We start from the raw sequence: 20,737 nt of genomic DNA on the forward strand, positions 1-20,737 counted from the left end.
TTTAGGAAAACAATTTTCTTCACCGAAAAAGGGTTCTTCAGTCCTGTGCTTCAATTCATATTTACAAAATTTAATCCCGGCAATCAGATTATCCTAATTTTTTTTTCTGAAAAGAAATAATTTTCTCATTTTCTTCTCTCTTAAAAATCCTGCTATTTTCTTTCTATATTTTATTTCATCGATGCCTCATATTCTCTCTCTCTCTCTCGCCCTCTCCCCCAACCCACCCCCCACCCCCTTCCTCCTCTCCATCTCAGTAATACTGAGATGACCTCACCCTTCATGCAAAAGGTACGACCGTCCAGGTAAAATGTAAAAATAGAGTGACCACTTTTCCATGATGCCCTCAACACAGTGACTTAAGATCATCACCTCAATTAGATGTTCTTGGTAGTAACTTTCAGAATTTGAGATTATGATGGGTACGTTACACATGACACTTTGGACCCTCTGGCAGCTTGTTTAACACCTTTTCCAAGCGCGCGCGATTACCTGACTCCCCACGCTAGATGAGCGCGTCTAAGCAGCCGATGGAAGCATTCTAACAAGAACGTTAATGTTGCAAATAAAATTCCATTCATGCAATGTACGAAGCTAATATATTTTAGGAAAGATGCACAATAGTGAAACTTTGTAAGAGTAGCGTTGAATAGATCGAAAATTAACAAAAGCTATGACATACCAGAAAAACTACTTTACCATTGCTAAATTAGTCAAATTAAGAGCAACTAGTTAAGTAAAAGACCTCTTTGTTCCACGTAGAGCCCGTCAACATCCAACATATTCGCAAAATTTTGTGTGAGCAGCGATGACACAAGCAGGAAAAATAAATAAAAATTGCAGGAAGAAGCAGGCCTTGGAGCACAAAAACGACGCATAAATAAATGCATAACCAGCAGGGATTGCAAAAAGATGCTGTCACTCTTTTTTACTGGCTTCGGCCTTTTTCTTCCTCTCTTTGAGAATGTTGACATTTGCCTTTTTCCGTTCTTTGCTGATCTGTAACACAAAAAGTCATACCAATCAACCATTGGACAGATGTTACAGATGTTTGAGAGTAGTAAAGCAATTACAAGTGCCATAATATGGGGTGTAAAGATGAAAGAATAGGTTTTACTAGGCAAAACAAACAATGAAGTATCCGCATATGCATGCGTGCAGACAGAAACCAATCAATCTACCCGCTGGCCTGAATCTGATCCATCCCGAACGGAAGTCAAAAGATTATTGCAAAAAGCATATATATGTATATGATCACTACTCATCAATGTCTCCTTGCATGATGTTTCTGTAATCAGGAGGTCTAGGTGCTAATTGGCTCAAGCCACCCTCCCACAGGAAGCAAACGTGTTTGAGAGAGAAAAAGGGAGGACCTCTTCCCCTGGCATAACAGCAGAACAATAGAAGCCTAGAATCTATGGTTCATGACCCCTCATGTCAACAGAAAGGAAAATCAATTCTACTAAAACTAAAACCAAGTCTTGACGATGTTCATGGCACAAATTCAAAGACTAAAACTTGAAACAATTCGTTATTGTGATAGTGGTGAAGTTTCCCACAATACAAAGAACCTTATTTGGCATGACTCGTAATTGCTGCATGATTGGTACAGGAGTGCTAATTTCCCAACCTCAAGCCAGGGCTTCTACCTCACATAGGCCTTTTCAATCTAATTTATTGCAAATCCTAAAAGATTCTTTCAAAATGTTGCATGGATAAGGTCACATGAATCAATTCTGGCACACAACCAAGTGTCTAACTGACTCGGCATGAGGAGAAAAAGATAAGATACAGAAAAATTTTTTTTTTTTTTTTATGAAAAAATATATACTGCATAAAAGGAAACATTAAAAGGCTTTTTTTCTTTTAAATTCAGGTCAAGGGGTTCGCCAAATGGGAACCGGACTCATGCTAACTAACGATATCGTATGGTTCAATATGCCTCCATACCAGAGTATACCGAATCCAAACCGACACAGCAAAGAAAGCGAAAGATAGGGAGAACTAGGGGTGGCAATTTTCAACACGACATTCGAACATGACATGAAATTTTCGTGTTAGTGTTGGGCTTATACAGGTTCGTGTTGATCCATTTATGACACAGAATTTCATGTCGTGTCACGTGTTAACCTATGAACCCATTTATGACACGTTTAATCTATAAATAAAAAAATATGTAATTTTGTAATTTTTAACAAAGTCAATGGTTATTTTTATCTTTTTATTAGAAATCCTAAAATAAAACTAAACAAACGTATCAACCCCCACACACAGCCAACAAAGTCAACTCTCTCTCTCTCTCTCATTTTAAAAATATGTATTTTATGTAAAACAGGTTATTCGTGTTAAACGTGTTGTGTAAACGTGTTAACCCAATACAACACATTTAAGAATCATGCTAAATAAGTAACATGTTTAATAAATAGTTTTGTGTACATGTTGGGAAATCCTGACACGTTTATTAATCGTGTAATGTTCATGTTCTCTATAATCGTGTCGACATGATTACGACACATAAACACAAATTGCCACCCCTAGGGAGAATTAGAGAGGAAGAGAGAGAGAGAGGAGGGGCCAAGAAGGAGAGGGAGAGACTGGCCAGCCATCATGATGGCCATCGGAGGGCTGTGAATGACGGTGGTACATGATAGAGGATGAACCAGAGAGAGAGAGAGAGAGAGAGAGAGAGAGAGAGAGCTGGCCGTGGCTAATGGTGGCCGATAGAGGGCCACCGAGGCCCCCTAAGAGCCCTCCTATTCTATCCAATTGAAACAAGGATGAGTCACCCCTGTTTCCATCAGGATTTCGTGATCATTTTTTTTCACCACTTCACAATAAAGCAGGCAACTAGTTTGCCAACTTCACTATGAAAAGGCAAAAAAAAAAAAAAAAAACATCACAATTTCATGATGGAAACAAGGGCCTCCGCATAGATGGAGAGGGCTCTCCGAGGCCTCCCTAGCCCTCTGTTGGCCACCACCGGCCACGGCTAGCGCGCTCTCTCTCTCTCTCTCTTCCTCTCTCTAATTCACCCTCTCTCATGCACCATGGTCATCTGTGGCCCTTCAGCGGCCCCCAGGCCATCTTCTTCCCTACCCCCCTCTCTTTTCCTCTCTCTCCTTTGATACTCTGAATTCCACACGATGATCGTATTGGTAGGCCACCGGTATGGTTGGGCACATCCGGAACCGCCCAGGTCGGATCGGTTCGACGAACCATGTTTCAAATCTTCTAATATATACATTTCTCATTCAAACTTCCCAATTAACTTGAGGTTTAAAAAACTAAAAAGATATTTTGCAAAATTATTTTAATTGCTGCATTCTTCATCGATCTTCGAATTGAAGAAAAGCTCATCTTTAACACACTAGTGCCTCAAGCTCACTGTATGGAAGAGTCCAAACCACTACCAGTTTCTAAAAGCTTCACTAAATGAAATTTGATAGGAAATCAAAGTGTGTCCAACACATATCAAAACCAGATGCATATCCAACACAGATTCTAGGATCTGTGCTGCAAGTATTCAGCCAACAGAATTCTTACACAACAGTACAACATAAACAATAACTTTACAGTAAATGAATGCCCTGATCAAAGACACAGGTCATGTACCAAGCAAATGAATGCCCCGATCATTGACCTTAAATGGTAATAGGGTGGTTGATGGGTTTAAGATATATTTCAGCTTGAAAATAAATTTCAAGAAAAAAAGAAACTTAGATCTTTGGCTTGTAATTTGCATCTGAAATAGAGCCATTTCTCTACGTTAAAACCTTATTATTCCAGCCCTTCTATAGAATCTTTCCAAGTTCAGATAAACCCTTGACTTGCATCCAAGTTGCATGAATTTAAACTGCAAGATTAATTAGTTAGGTCTCCTTACATGCCAACCGGCCTTTTAGATAAGGGCACAAATGGGCTAATAAGCTAAAATCAGCCCAACAGTTTGGACTGAAACTTTTGATTGAGCTCAGCAATTATTTCCTTAAACAGATTCAAGTCTTATATAATCATGAATGAATTAAGTTCAGGGATAAGCAGCCACAACTTGAGCTTTGAAGAAATCAAAGCCCAGCTTATAGCCTAATTTTAGCCTGAAAAACACTCATTCTTGGTTGGGTCTAGCATAAAAAGTATGTACCCTTTGCCAATTTCCAGCTTACCCTGGCCTAAACTGATGGTTATTTTTATGGTTTGTAAAGCAAGATGCAAGACCACTCAAGCAGACAGAAAGATAAATGAGTACCTGCATTGCTTCATACAGCCTCCTCTTTTTTCGTGACATGGCAACCATGGAAAGGTCACGGGTATCCTTTTCCATTTGCTCTGGATCTGCAGGAGCATCTTCCTGTACATCTTCAACCGAGCTCTGCAAATTCTTATTTGACAAAGAAGCAGAGTAAGTAATCCCCTGAAGTTCCATGTTCAATTCATCATGGTACTGCTTCTCGAGCATTGCCAACTGCAATAATAATTACCAATCTGTCAGTCTGATGACGCACAAAAACATGAAAAAGCATATCAAGGTTAGTGTAATGAAATGAACCCAACTAAAAATGCATATTACCTTCCGTTTCTTTTCAGCAGCTTCACTAGCTTCTGTCCGATCAATGATTCCTTCAGCCAACAGATTCTGTGGATCATCCAAATCTCCACTCTCTATACCTGGCATTGGTAAAACTTGTTTGCTAGCCGCATCTTGGAGGCGTTTGATTGTCTCAGCATATTCAGGGACATAACCTTCTGCCTCATTATCAACAAAAGGTGACAAATGAGCTGGAGGAACCCTGTTATATCAAACAAGAAAATTATAAAAATTGTTTTTTCTAGAAATAATAGATTCACACACAAGCATTGAATTCCTAGACATTCAAAAATCATATACAGCTAACTGATAACCACAAATTAAGGAATATGATATAAACAATGTAACTGTGAACAGCATTCTCCTGATCCTCCAGCCCTTCTGTATGTCTTAAAGAGCTTAAGAAGAAAGGCTACTTCCAGCATATAGTAACATTCTCACAGCTTTTTCCTCAGGGAAGAAAGCATTAGGCTAATAGATCCAAGAACTACAATACAGGAGACAAATGTACTTTTTTCCTGACATAAATGTATAATAGCTATGGATATAATCTTCAATTTCTATGGGTGTGTATTTACTGCTCTCTTGTTGCCAATCCTGTGGATTCTGGCAGGGATGTTGAGAAACAGGTCCTTAAAGGTGTGAGATCCTTTTGGATGCCATTTGTAAACATCTTCTCAGGCCTTGTTTTCTTGACATGCTGTCATCTATAGTTCCATGCCGATGATGACAATGACAAGTAAGACTTAAACTAAGTAACACAATGTACCGGTAGTACCCTTGTGGCATATAGCACCAAATAAAACTGGGCCATTTATGTTTTGGGGTTAATTTGTGACATCACATAGAAGATATGACATATGTTACCTTGGCCAAACCATAATCTTTATTACTCAAAATCATGATCCAATTAAAATTTCAGATATAAAGCTGTAACTTAAAATACTTGTCTCCAAAACATGCAACAACAAATCCCTTGAAGCACCTATCCACTTTATCCATAAATCTGATTTTTGAATAAGCTTCCAAATCTATCAGATAGAATATATAATAGATCCAACACAACCATTACGATCACATTTAGGTATCTTCATGAATTATCTATGTAACTTCTTATCAGTCTTTTGTCCTTGAATAGTCCAAATCTGACCCCATTTTCAAATGAGCATAAGCTTAAGAAAATCCAACAACTGCATGAAAATACACACCATCTGAAATTTCGTTGGATTAAAATATGAATTCATTCTTCTGCATAATGAATGTAAGCTATCAGAATATTGATGACAAGTGCAAAATCAAGAGGGATAGAATACACCAGGAGTTAAATTTCAGAGAGGCGAACTGATATTCAAACAACCAAGAGTTGATCAATTTTAAACAATTTTTTATTTTCTTTTCCAAATTCAGTCAGTTATCTGAATAAGAACAGTTTTGACCTGAGTCGCAATTAGTTTTACCTGAAATTGAGCTAAGCAAACACATTTAAACAATAATTTGGCTCCAAATTTTGTGAAACAGGAGAAAACACATTGCTATCTGGTTTGTGCAGTTCAAATCCCCAAAAAACCTGAATGTTCAGTTTGATATTTGATACATTGTTTCAAGTCATCGAGCAGATCTTCTTATGGAGCAAACATGTCTGAAAAACTCATCCAACATATGCAAGTTTGCAACCATTTCTCAAAATTTCCAATCTATCTTACATTTATTTTATGCTCTGGGTATAAATCTTTCATAATGCTTTCTCTTACATGACATACCAAATCCCATTGTACACTACTTTGTCAAGTGCCTCCTAAAGGTTAATCAAATTCTATGTATTATTTTCAGGCAACAAAATATTCCCATCAATTTCCTAAGCAAGAAGGTGCAAACACTTAGTCAAACAGCTCCATGACTTTTACCACGGAAATTATTTGATTCCATAATCACCAAAGCATATTGTGCAAATCATATTGAGCATGTAAATCAGTGAGGTTATAATGCTTTAATATTTTGAATATACTAACACAGTCCAATTTATAACTCATGATTCTAAGAACTCCTAACTTTGCTGGAAAAGCTAGGAACAATTGACATCAAAGTAGAGACTGTAGAGCTCAGGAGAATACATACCACGGTGACAAGGCATACATGGAAGCTAGATAAGGTTTAAGATGCACACAGCACATTCTGAAATAAGGTATAAAGTTGTAGAAACCAAAGGTTTCATCGAGTCAAAGGATCAGCTGGTAATTAATTAATAATTTCCTGTAGTGATAATTATGCTACAGAAAAGAAAAATCTACCTTCCTGTATCAAACAAGTGCCTTTGCAACCAGTCTACATGTAGGAACATATAATGAGAACATAAAGAAGGCATGTAAAACATACCTTCCAACCAAATATGCCTCTGTTGGTAATATGGTCCTGGCATTTACACAATCATAAATCCATTGTGGTTGCACATATTCTCTAGAAAGAAACATATGACCTTGTGTTGGCCTATCAACAATCTGCAAAACACCAAATGAGGGATATTAGAAAGGCAAGTCTACAAACCAACATATAACAATTCAACAAGAAACATTGCAACAGATAGATTTACTGTTTCATTCTGCACAGTTCACAGTGATTAAAGTGAAACCTAAACACATACATCTATGACCAACAACCATTCACCCATTTATCTGGGATCAAATGTGATGGTTCCTACTCTGCTATTTGCATTCAGAAAGGGCCAAATCTATAGGTTCCTAACTTAGGTAAAAATGGTGGACATATATTTATGTTGGTAGCAATACCTATACTTGCAGGATGTTAAAGAAACTATTTAAATAAGAAAAATAGTAGTTCTTACAAACCAAATAAAAGAACTTTCAGGGTTTTTTCTGACTGACATGATGCTTCTTTTTTTCTCTCTTTCTATTCTTGTGTGTGAGTGAAGAGAAGGAATCAAGGTTTATAGAATCGAGTACCTTCTTTTCCTAAACAAAAGGTGCTTTACAAATCATAGGAACCTAGTCAACATGGAGCACCTCAGTTGACCTAAGGGTCCATAAGAATTTATGTTTTAATAAATTAAATATACTCAGCATGCAACTTCCAGGGTTGCACATCATTTTAAGTAACCAATAACAGATGCTTCTTTGACTCATTTACGATCATCATCTGATTATATCACTACTTTGAAAGTAAATAAAGAGTGATATAAAGTTATCAAAATACAGACTCAAAACATGCATCACACACTTTGTGCATATTACATCCATGCATATGTGTACGTAAAACAAAAGGTGCTTTACAAAATTATAGGATCCTTGTCAACATGGATCACCTCAGCTGACCTGAGGGTCCATAAGAATTTGTTTTTTGATAAATCAAATATATTCATGCTTGTATGTATGCATGTATACTTGTATGCATGCATGTACACTCGTATGCATGCATGTACATATCAAAATTTTTGAAGCATGAATTATAACACCTTGAATGGGTGTCTAACATCAAAACCCGTAGTATCCAGGTGACAAACTTCAGGTCTCAGAACTCCAAAGGATATTGCCTTGAGAAAATTACCAACCAGGCATGGCCCATGATTGGCAATAATGCCCTACTTAGAGGAGCTGTTAGATTAAAATCTTCTGAGGTGTACCAGCATGGTGTTCTTAGGTACTGGGCACATCTTTGCAGGTGCAACATTGTGCTAGTTCAGGTCAGTTTAAGGAGGGTTAAAACAGCATTGACTGCTTAATTGATGTGTTGTAAATATTGCACAGCTAGCGACATCAGAGTAAAACTATGGTCCTTGATGGCTCTGAGACTTGTATGGTACCTCCTCATGCATCTCGGATACACTTGTAAGTCATATTTTCCATTCACTCCAACCCAATAGGTAGGGGGGAGGGCAGGGGGCAAAAAGAAAACAGAATTGGGAAACCTTAACTCCTACCCAAGAAAGAGGAAAAAAAAAAAATCAGCACAGGGAGGCAGGGGGCGGGGGGTTGGTGTGCAATGTAGTGGCACTTAGATGAAAAAAAAAGGGAATGGAGAACAATAGGTTACACAAATCAACTGTCGGAGAGTTGGAAGATTTAACAATCAATTTTTGGACCTTAACCACACGACAAAAAAACCAACCAAGATATTATTTACAAGTGCTATAAGGTAATTATCATATCCATGAAACTAATATTTCCAGTGACAAGGTAAATATCATAAATTATGGTATGCAGTTTATACAAATCTATTGGAGAAACTATTACTACTGTGATTTATTGTAATCATCAGTACTGCAATACTATGTGAAAGAAAGTTGGTCGTCAGCTAATACAAGCAACAATTTAGATGGCGAAGAAAGACACAGCTTAAATGATGCTGAATACATGTTTCTAGAATTAAACATGTGCGAAGACTAGCAAACCCAATTATAAAGGAAGCACAGACCTGGATCAGTCCAAGACACTTCTACATAATACAACAAACTACATAACCTGTGCAGTAACTGAACCTCTAGCACATAAAATATGTTATCCTAGTGTTCATGATACAAACATCTATACAACAATATGGCCAGATGCATGTGCCTGCAGACATTGAGATATACATGCAGAAATACCAATCTCCACAATCCAAAACCAACAAGCACTTGATTGCCCAAACACATGCAAGAAAGCAAAACGAACTTGATTAAACATAGACAGACTTCAAAAATAGATACAATACATAAACATACATAAACAAGGATCTAATATTCAAATTTTAAGAATTGACAGAATAAAAAATGTCAGACTATCTCAGTTTTTTATTATTCATGAAATATATTCCAAGTAAGAAATTTCATCCTTAACTCTGTCATAGTCCTACAATACTTCACAAGGAATTATTACTTGAACATTTTTAGCTTGATTATACCCATTAGTAGAATTTCTTACATATCCAAATATGCTTTCTACTAAAGCATAATAACAAGATAAAAAATGTCATAATCAAACATCTATCTACTTAAAAAGGGAGAGCTTTGCTAGTACAAAACGTATGATCAAGTTTCCTCAAAGAATTTTGTGTTGGAGATTTACTCAAAAATGAAATTAGGATTTGCTTTTTTGTGTTTCATATAATAATTTTTATTCTTTGAGGGAAAAAGGCAAAATCAAATAACTTAAAACCCAATGGCCATAAAAGCCATAGCAATTTTCTAATCAAGTGACATACATATACAATCCTGACCAATTAGCCTTGCAACGAGGTTTGGACTGACAGAACACATGGTCATTACAGAGCATAAATTAGTTACAGTTAAAGGTGCAAACAGGTCAACACATTTTGCTATAAAGCATCATTTAAACCTGATTTATCTTGGTAAGCAATACATGCCATGCCCAACTGAAAATTGGTCATCCACCAATTACATGCATTTTGGTACCTTTTTCCTTCTTTTGCCTTGTGGTCTGTCTAAATGTGATCCAAAATGATTAAATGGAGAAAAATAGACCACCATCATATCCAAGACTTCAAAAACTATTTTGTGTATTAAGATCATTGATAACCCAGTTCACATGCATGTGAATATTGTGTACATGTCACCACGTCATTCACGTGATAAAGACATCCAATGAGCTGCTTCAGACATGCACACACACACATCCACACACACACACACTACAGAGAAAGCTGGGGTTAAAGGATGCAAGCATGGGTGAGTGCATTACTGAATATGTTCAAAAGCATCAGTGTGCATGAAAAAGATGACAGCATACTTAAGTTCAGAAAATAGCAATATACCATAACAAAGGCATCAAAATTTAAACCAGAGAAAAAAAAAAGGGCGCCACAAGGATCAGTTCATATCATTTTTGTACTTGCAAATCCATTGCTGTCAATTTGTGCCGACATGGTGCAGTTAGACAATAAAGTGTGCAAAAAAAAGGTTGAATGTACAACAGTACTTAAAACCCATGTTTAAAATGAAAACTCCGGCAATCATTAAAGGTAAGGAATAAACTTCCAAAGATTATAGCTTATTGCACCTGATGGGTGATGTCCTCATCAGATTCTTTAAATGGAGAACCATCACCTTCCCAAGAAACCACACCTCCAAAAGCTGGAATAATGAAAAGCAGTGACTCCCTTGGGACCTAGGATAGGTACAAAATTGTAAGATATATACAGAAATGATTTATATAACTTGTAAAAATCTTGCAAAAAATTTCAAAAAACAGTTTTCACTTTATATAAACAGAGTAGATCTGATACATTTAGAAGAATCTGACTCAGAATTATTCATACTGAAAGACTCACCTCACGGCTTAAAAAAAACTTGAACTTTTTGAAAAGATTTTTGCACTCCTTTGTTTCATTGTCCTCATCATCTGCACCAGTAGCATCCTCCACAAGGTGCATCAATGTACCTGGTTCATTGGCTGGAAGCTGATGCTGAAGCTGAGCCAATCTAAGATCAGATTCATCAGTTTGTGCATCTACTTTTTTGTCCTCAGACTGTTCATTTTCAGAAGAACTGATGGCTTGAGAATCCCCCAATTGTCTTTCAGGAGCAGCAGAAACATAACGACATAATGCATAAAGCTCTAAAAACACCAAAAGCAACCAGCTCTGGAGTAAGAATATTGTTTAAAAAAAAACAAAATTCAAAAAATAAAGCAGTCTATGGATGACACAAAATGTAATAGGACATAATAATTGGAACCAAGTTCTGTGACATGACAAACAATTGGAGGCTGAAGCAATCGATTTACCCAAAAAAAAAAAAATGAAGGATACATCCGAATATCTACCTGCTGCTAAAGCTTCTAGTTGAGGGTCTAGCAGAGGTGGATATTTCACATTTATTGAATGGTAAAGCTTAAAATTTACAAAACCTAGAAGAGCCTGCACAAAACAAAAGGTTAGAAAAGAAATAGAAAATCCAAAATAGCAACAAGAACAAGACATGATAAACAGCTATATATCAGAATAGGCAAATGCATGTCTCAATAACATAAGATAAATCAAAATACTGCAAATTATTGAAGCCAGCTTATGCTGACAATCTACATTACAAACAGCCAGGTACAAGAGAGTTTTCAGTGCATGTCTACAATCCATTCACCCACCTAAAAATTCCAACTGAGGATGCATATACAAGTGCCATACCCATATGGCCACACCCAAGTGCAAGGAAAAAATCAAGATTAAGCGAAAACACCACTGGAATTAACATAAGAGATTGTGCTTATCCCCAAGCCCAAGTATTTATGTTTAATGCTAAGACAACTAAAAATCCAATCACTTAACCTTCTGCAAATCAAATTTGTCAACAAAAACCTAAATCACGCACTTCCAAATTGCAGAAACTCAAAGTAACCAAAGTATCGAATAGAAAAATTCCCCACACCAAAATTGTCAGGAAACTTAGGGCATGTTTGGTGTTATCATTGTTTTCATGCTCTTGTTTCCATAAAAAATAGTGAAACACTACAAGTAGATTTATGTTGGAGACGTAGATTTACGCTGAAGATAGCATTTGCACACTTCTACTGCTACTACTTTTATAATCACTCTTTTGCACAAAGCAACAAATTTTGCTTACAGAAGCTCGAAAGATAATGCAGTAAATTTTAAAAAACAAAAAGGTTCCATCATATTCAGACCAGTTCATTCTTCTTTATGGGTTTTGAAAACAAAAGCAATACCAAATGAGTCCTTAGATATTATGAGTCAAAACTCCTTGCCCACCAAACCAATCACTACTAGTGGCATTCTGGGGTCCCACCACCTTGGGACCTTTTAATGCCATGGCAATTTGCTAATGTCAACTAGCATCAATTAGAACTCAAGCTAGATCAAACCTGTTAAAAGACTAAAGACACTTTGTGCATTTCCCTAATTGTAGAATTGGGCTTGTGATAAGTATGAAAGGCCTAACCATAACTCTTTGACTTACAGAAACATAATCCTTTTGAGTCAGTATCATGATAACATGACAAAAAATTAATAGACTCGCATTTTTTTGGGCATGTCTTGTTTAGAGACATCCAATAAAATCTATTTTTCAATTTCTTTCGCATTTATATTCTATTTTGATATTTTTGTAAACATTGGTTTCTCTTAGACAAACAACACTCTATCCAATCACAGTTTCCCTATAAAAATGAACAATACAGATACAATAATAAATATAATCACTAATATAAATAGCATCGTGTTCACATTCTATTAAATTTTTCTACAAAGTTCAATCCTGTCGAATATATGATCATTAAAAAGTTTAATTAAGTATGCTATGGAAACATAAGCAGTAGGTTAGATGGAACAGATGTAAGTCAATAGGTATGTCTGCAAAACCCTTATTCGCTGCCTTCGCTATAGCCCAATAAGTGGTGGTCTGACATGGTATAACATGCTATGCAGCTAACTCTGTCACAGACACAATAGAGAATTTTAAAATATCCATATCATCATTTTCCAACTCCAAAATCACCTTTAATATTTAAACACAAACTTGCATCTGCATTTAACCTCTATTTAAGACAATTTTCTCATTGCAAATCCTAAAAATTGAATTTAAAGATTGTTCCTTGAAAGTCTAGAAAATTATTTTATTTCATATTGACTATAACCTTCATGTTGGATCCAGCGGTAGGTGTGGAAATCATTGTTCTCAGTATTTCAGCAAAAGCTAAAGCAACAGTACTAAATAAGCATTTTATGAACTAAATGTTTTCTTTTTGGGTATTCATTGTGATACCTAGTACTAATTAAAATAAATCACTCCTAGAGATTCGTGTGGGCAGCACATACTCCTCCTTATCTAAGCACACGATACATACTCTACATTAACATGATAAATAAGCTCGAGAACAAATTGGTGTTAGTGGAGTAAATCTCTAGTTTGCCCTTTTTTTAAAAAAAAAATTCACAAGCTAAGAAATCAAATTTGCATTACCTGGCGTAATCGGCAACTCATCCAAATTGGAAATAAAAACCAAGAAAAATATCTTTCTCAGATTCAAATGCCGTGAGATGTCAAACAACAAGCAAGTAGGTCAAACTAGCTTAAAAAGGTCTAAATGTGTATTCTAAATCTCTCATGTCATATTTCCAATCCATTATAACCATCATGTCAGTGTTAAAGAGCAATTAACAACTTCTTCATGGACTTTAGGGTTTGCGGCTAAGGTACAGAGTTGACACCTTCTAAGCAGCCTCAATCCTACCTAGGTGTCGTCATTTCTTTCTGGTCATTTTTTTACCCATATTCACTCTTTACTTAATGGTGCTAAATTTAAACCGCTTCCCACCATCATATCAGAATACCTGAAAATTGAAAAAGCTCAAGGACTTGTCACATGCCTAGCACCTAACCAACTGAGACCAATCCAGCATGCTTTCAAGTATCAACTCTGACTCATGAGCAAGATTTATTGTCATGCTTGGGCTTGAACATACAACAGATCAATGCATGCCCACCTTTTATATGGCAACAGGTTTTTAGAATTACAAAGCCTTAGACAGGAATAAAAAGATGCTAAGGTACAACAAAAACACCCAAGGATCATTCCTGAAAATCGGACACCCATAAGTTCTACAAATATCATAAAAGAGTGTTCACTGAAGACCAGAGACATGTTTACTCTCACTATCCTTGTTTTTAATGTGTCTAACTCAGGTACCATTCTCTCATGGTCAATTCAAAGAAGAAACTCAAGCATTGAACCATAATGGAGAAGATACATGTTAAAATGGTGCAAGTTAACCAGGATGAAAAGTGACAGAACAAGAGTGACAAATGGAACGAACATATAAGCTGTGAACACAACAAATTTCTGATATCAAAATCAATATTATCTGCATATAGAAGAAAGGCATACCTATACATCTATAATCCATATTATATGTCATTATCAGATTCCAATATGCTAAGCATCTGAAACTTAAGATAAACCCACACTGAGTTGAAAAATGGTTGCAGAGTGCGAAAAAGATTGGAATGGCATAGATAAAAATCACAGATATGTGCATTAGATTGCAGTCAATTTACTAACTTAGAGAGAATGGGTCATGCTTTATCTCAATGACTATATAACGAAAAACTCATTAGAATACAGCTTCAGTGCCAACCCAAAACCTCGAAGTTTTGTAGCACAAGAAGACTAATCCAAACCTGGACAAGAAAGTCCACCCAAGGGGACCTTAGGGCATGTTGGACTAAGATTCACATTAAATAACATATTGAACTGCAAGCTCCGCTACCAAAATCAGACCTCATGTTCAAACCAAATTGGGAATAATGGGATCATAATTCAAAATATTTGATGGTGCTAACATTGCAAACCATGTTGCCAAAGTTGAAGAGAATGAAACAGCATTACCTCATAGAACTCTAAAAAGGTAAGCATAACATTGAAGTCAACATCATCTGTCAAAACTTGTTGCAGGGCATGTGGTGTTAGCCATGTGATCTTTTGACCCTCAACCTCAGCCTGTCAAAGCATTGAAACAAGGTACTGTCAACATACAACAAAAACAGATAGATCAAGCATTCCAATGTAGAGGATATCAACTAATATTACCTGGTAATATATGCCTTTCACAGATATGAATGTTTTCCGAAGGCTATGAGTTTGAGATATGTAGGCTTGCCATTCATGACTTAACCTAATCAAAATCAAAAAAACATCTTCCCACAGGTTATTCATTTGATTATTTCATGCAAAAAGGGGAAAAAGTTAGCAGATGTACATATGCTGTTTCTAAAAGCCTAAGATCTTATCAGTATTCAAGTGCTATATCGTGAGGTATGAAAGCCAATGGGGGGTACTGCAAGTGTCATGCCATGCTGTGCCAAAATCCTAAAATAAAGTTTTAAAAAAAATAAAAAGAAATTTTGACCAGAGGCACTGATTTGTTGTGACCAGTGCTACAACAGCACAAGCCAGAACGGATCAAAATCCTACAGTACACAGAACCATCGCACATGCATATGCCCCATGACGGCACCAGCCCAGCATGCCAGCACAGACTGGTGCTTAAAACCTTCCATATTTTATTCTACTCTCTCTTGCATGCTTCATATGCTTCAAATTCCACAGGCTCAAATTTGACATTGCACTGAAACAGACCTAATAAAAACCTCTCATTGATGAATAGGTCTGAAAACCATTATAGTTCAATACTTTGCAGTCCATCACTCCTTCAAGGAAGTATTTCAACACACTGCATCTTTTCTATTTTGAAATTGCATATTCTCTCTCGTACAAAAATTGTGTTTGCAATTTACCTTTTCAGCAATTAGGCTGTGTTTGTATGTCAAGTAGTTAGCCCCCCCCCCTTCCTTTTTTCCTCCTTTCTCCCAACCCCGAATTTATTTAACCATTGGTATTCAAACCCTAACCAGCTAACCAGCGAATAACTTCATTCGCTATTTGGTTGGTCCTCCCATGGTTACTGGAATGAAGTTGTGGAAAAATTGTAAAAGTGGAGAGGGATAGGGAGAACACTGGGTGGTTAAAGTTACTTCAACATCCTTGGAATAAACTTACCTAGGTTAAGCAGCTTTTGGGATTTTGACCAAGTAATTTTATCCACCACTTTTCGGATGGTGTTTGGCTCATTAATCAGACGACTTTATGTTATGCACCATTTAACCAGCATCCAAACATAAATTTAGGGGTTTCAGAACCCCACGCCATGTCATTATAAGATGTGATATGGCCCTCTACCCCCCAAATTTATCTACTCATGGTTCACCAAACTAGAAGGTACAGTGCAATGCATAGCATTGATTTGGGGCTGATATGGTGTAGTACCACTGAGATCTAAGACCTCATCTACAACATTTCTATGACACAAGTTTTTGTATCTTGGTACAAAGCTCCTACAAGTATCTACAGCATGGTCCAGTATGGCACCATATTGACACATCGTACAAATGCAAATCAGTGTTCAGTCAGCAAGGCATCCACATCATGTACAAAAAATGGGTAAAATTGGATAGTACAAGTCAGTACAGGAAACCATGCTATTACATCCATTGCAAAAATTGTTCAAGAAGGTCAAATAGCAATCATACCATATTTCTTTTCCTTTCTTTCCCTTTTTCAAATTTTCTTTTTTTCTCTACACTCTTCCTTTCACTAAATTAAGTTTTTTCAGAAAGCACATCACATTTCCGAATAAAAGGATACCTTCAAATAAAAGAAAGCCTGATTAAAAATCAGATTTCAGAAGAAAGGCACACTAAATCTAAAACTAGCTCAAGATCTGAATGCTTTTTTCTGCATAGAATAGCTTCAGCAACAGCACACAAAAGTCTCCATCACGAAACAAAAAACCTTCTAAAAGTTAAACATCCCAATGACTTTCCTAAGTTTTCAGATAGGAGTACACAGCTTCCATAAATTTTATCTCAAAAAAGACAAAAAATATAAGCATAGGAATCAAGCCACATGATCTAAAAGAAGAAGAAATGCATAAAAAAGTGGTTCAGCCATCACATAGGGTTCATACATTGGTCAGCCTCTATCAACTCGTTATCAACTTAAGATCTGCCAACACCCTTTCCTCTCACACATGTTGGTGGCCTCCATGACATATGGCTCTAAGCTTAACAAAAGGCCTATAGAAAAACTATGAAGCATATCTCAAGTTCCACTACCAACCTTCCAATCTCAACACCAGCATCAAAATAATATAAATTTATATACACAACACCCTAAACAGAAGAAGATTCACATCACAATCCTCCAAGAAAAAAAAATCAAGAGAACCTACCATACATTTTCCTTATTTTTGCATCAAATCCCTCCTCCCACCCAGGCTCTTATAAATAAATCATCTATGCAAATCATATCAAGAAGCCAAAATACTTCAGTCTTACGTCTACTTGGCTCACCATGACACTGTTTGTTATCAGGTTTTAGTAAATTGATTTAATACAAAACCTAAAAAGGTGAGTTTTATGGAAATAACCGTTTGGTTGCTTTTCATAGGACCTGTTCTGGAAAAACCAATGCAGATAAATTCTTAAATTTGAGTTTTATGAAAAACAGCAGCCAGCCTGTTTCTCGGAAAAGCTGCTTTACACAAATCAGATTTTTTTTTTTTTTGGAGATCAGTTCTAATAAAGCTTATATAGCAAACCAAGCAGCATCCAAATTATGCTCCTAAATTAAAAATAAAAACAAAAACATTGAACAAGAACAGCCATAAAACTGGAATATTTGTATCAGTTAGTATTGTTTAAAGGATATATCTTTATAGATAAGGACATTTTTTTTCCAAGCAGATACCAAACAGAACTTTAATGAAGTAAGCATTGCATAAAAAGGATCATGAAACAATTGCAGAACCATGATCATCCAAATATCCAAAAATATAAATCATAAAATCATGCAATCCAGGCTACTTCATTGATAACATGTATAAATAATATATCTACCAATAAAAGGTCGAAGGTACAGATATAGTAATCCTAACTCTTTTTGCAGGGATATGCATTAACTTGATACCATGTGGTTGAATTTCCGCATAATTTTTATATTTGATGACAAAAGACCTTCATGGTATCATTTCACTGCACTCAAATTAGTAATATACAATACTAAATTTTTCTTCATGGTAATCTAAGAAATCCATAGACAAATATGTTATAGGTTCTTTTACTTATAATCAGTATTTACTTTATACTAATTATTGTTCAGATTTTGTTGACATAAATTATAATAATGTCCTATATAAGCAATGTTAATCAAGCAAATGAATAACATGACATTTACACACATAGTGAAAGTTGAGATGTATCAAAAAATTCGCCCAACTAATACTCAGTTCTCATTTCTCTCACAGGACTTATTCATAAGATCAATGCATCCTTCATCAGCCTAGAAGTACCACTAATAAACTGAATATTATCACAAGAGAAAAAGATGTTCTAACAGTTCAATCTCTCTCAAATTAATAATATATAAACAAGTGATGAATTGATTAATTGACATGCTATTCTTGATATTAATAGCTGTTGGATCTAAACTTTAGTTACCTTCAACTGCATGTACTATCACAAAACCAAGCCAAGTCTTTAGCCATAACAGAATATGGTTTCTAAGTATAAACTACAAAATATGAGTTTTTAATATTGCAAAAACTTTTTAAACCAATATCTTGCAAAAGTCTACCAACTTGTTAGCTTAAACAATCTAGTGACTAGTCAAAGTTGTGAAGTCAAAAAGACAACACATATTGGATTCCCACCAATTCAAACCTACATATATCAACATTTATTTTGTTACACAGAGAGGCTGAAATAAGTAAACCTCGAACATGTTGCCCATTTAACGAACTGATCTTGTCATGCCTAAACAGTGTTTGTCCAAACATGATCAAGAAATATAACCCATACTCAAGGACTTAACAACAGCCAACCTTCGACAATTATGGATCCGTTCCACTTGAATACGTTCACCCCCTACAGCAGGCAGTGCCGCAAAAAGGTGTACCATAGTGAGGCAGTCATCCAAATCTCGAAGTGCATCAACAAAAGCTGGGTACCTGGATCATGATATGCAACATCATAAAAGGGCATTGATCAAAATACATATCATATTTGGCAAGCTGTGAATTTACAAACCTCTCTAAGATAAGCCTATCAAGCTTATATGTTGGCTGGCGGTTCAGTAGCCGATCTGCAAGTTCCCTATTCTTCCTTGCCAAAGCCTTCTTAACCTTTCTCTTATGGGCCCTTATATCCCTGGAGAATAGCAAGAAGACATGGAACCATGGAACTGCATGAATTTGACTAAGCCATGAAGCAAGACCACCAACAATCATCAAAATACTAATACCATAAGGAAATAATGTAACGCAATTCCAATTTTATGAACTCCAAGTGGGATGCTGGCCATGTTAGCCACCAGGATGTATGATAATTTATCAGCATATTTACAGAACTAAAAACTCCTCAACACTCCGACGTATATTGAGACATGCCCAGCTAACCACCCCAAGCAAAAAAGAGGAAAGTAGCAAAAATAACAGTAATCACATGAATTAGTAGAAAACCATGAACATACACAAAGCATGAGTTTATCAAAAGCCACCTAGGTATCGTATCAACTAAGAAAAAGATGATGGAACAAGATTCTAAACCATGGTATAAAGTCCAGTAACCTCCTCAGCAGATCATGCCAAACCACCAACTCTTACAAACCTATGACCTAAAGCAACCATATGTCCGAAAAAGAAAGATGCACTCAGAAAATGGTATTGCCGCAAATTCAATAAGATCAGTCACACCCCAGTACGTATCCTCGCAATATCACCATTAAATCCAGATTACACCCCATCATGCAGGCAAATACCAGTATAAATCTAAAGGTAAGATTAAATCGATGGATTTAGTACTATTCCAGTTCCGTACAGGCATTGCTATATGGCAGTACCTGAATTTCTCGACCAGAGGATCGTGAGCAACAAACGCGATATCCTTCGTGTGATAATAAGTCTTGTGGTTTCCTTCGACCTTCTTCTTCGGCTCTCGCGGGAAGATGCCTTTGAGGATGCATAGTTTCCTGCATGAAACACATGGGGGAAAGATCAGCAAAAGGCCAAAAAATTAAAACTGAGCAAAAAAAAAAAAAAAATCTGGAAGCCCTAATAGTCTCGAGAAAAAAAAAACAGCTTCCTAGTAAGTAAATAAATAAATAAACACTGAGCAATCAAAGAAAACCTGGAAACCCTAATAATCTCGACTTGAGGAGCGAGAGGAAGAGCACCTGAAGGTGGGGAGACTGACTTGAAGATGGTGAACAGCCTTCGTTCTCGTGATGTACTTGGCAGCATTTCCCTCCTTCTTCTTCCCCTGATTTAAAAAAAAAAAAAAAACTAGAAATTAAGGAAAAAAATCGAATTGAAGATATCAAGAAAATGAGAGAGATGGTGGAGAAATTACAGGAGGTCTGTAATGCTTCGGCATCTTCACGGCAATGAGAAGCGATGGAGAGAGAGAGGCGGCTGCCGCAGGTTGGTTCGAAGAGATGCGAACCAGAGAGAGCCACCGAGTGAAAGGTTTTGGGGTTTTATGATCCTAAAGCCTTTGAGCAGAAAGACGGCAGAACCGAGACAGCGGTTGGACCGGGTTCGGCTAGACCGGGATACGATTGAATAACTGGGGAATGA

At 36.4% G+C, this 20,737-nt stretch overlaps 1 protein-coding gene across 2 annotated transcripts; it reads right to left on the bottom strand.

Annotated features, from left to right (window-relative positions):
* Window positions 1-679: 679 nt before the first annotated feature.
* Window positions 680-20,652, bottom strand: LOC105033116 (pescadillo homolog). Of its 2 annotated transcripts, none has more exons than XM_073247175.1 (14): window positions 20,511-20,652; window positions 20,335-20,420; window positions 20,002-20,130; window positions 19,191-19,310; window positions 18,986-19,111; window positions 15,136-15,220; window positions 14,935-15,045; window positions 11,359-11,452; window positions 10,865-11,151; window positions 10,594-10,701; window positions 6,959-7,080; window positions 4,568-4,787; window positions 4,247-4,462; window positions 680-999 (listed from the first exon to the last, which is right to left on the bottom strand). In XM_073247175.1, exons 1-14 carry the CDS (start codon window positions 20,532-20,534, stop codon window positions 919-921), a joined length of 1,809 nt encoding a protein of 602 aa, XP_073103276.1. In that variant the 5' UTR covers window positions 20,535-20,652; the 3' UTR covers window positions 680-918. The 2 variants fall into 2 exon arrangements, with proteins under 2 accessions (XP_073103276.1, XP_073103275.1); XM_073247174.1 differs by having other exon boundaries at window positions 10,865-11,176; window positions 11,345-11,452.
* Window positions 20,653-20,737: the final 85 nt, after the last annotated feature.

Source organism: Elaeis guineensis, chromosome 13 (assembly GCF_000442705.2).
Source record: "Elaeis guineensis isolate ETL-2024a chromosome 13, EG11, whole genome shotgun sequence".
Classification (NCBI taxonomy): domain Eukaryota; kingdom Viridiplantae; phylum Streptophyta; class Magnoliopsida; order Arecales; family Arecaceae; genus Elaeis; species Elaeis guineensis.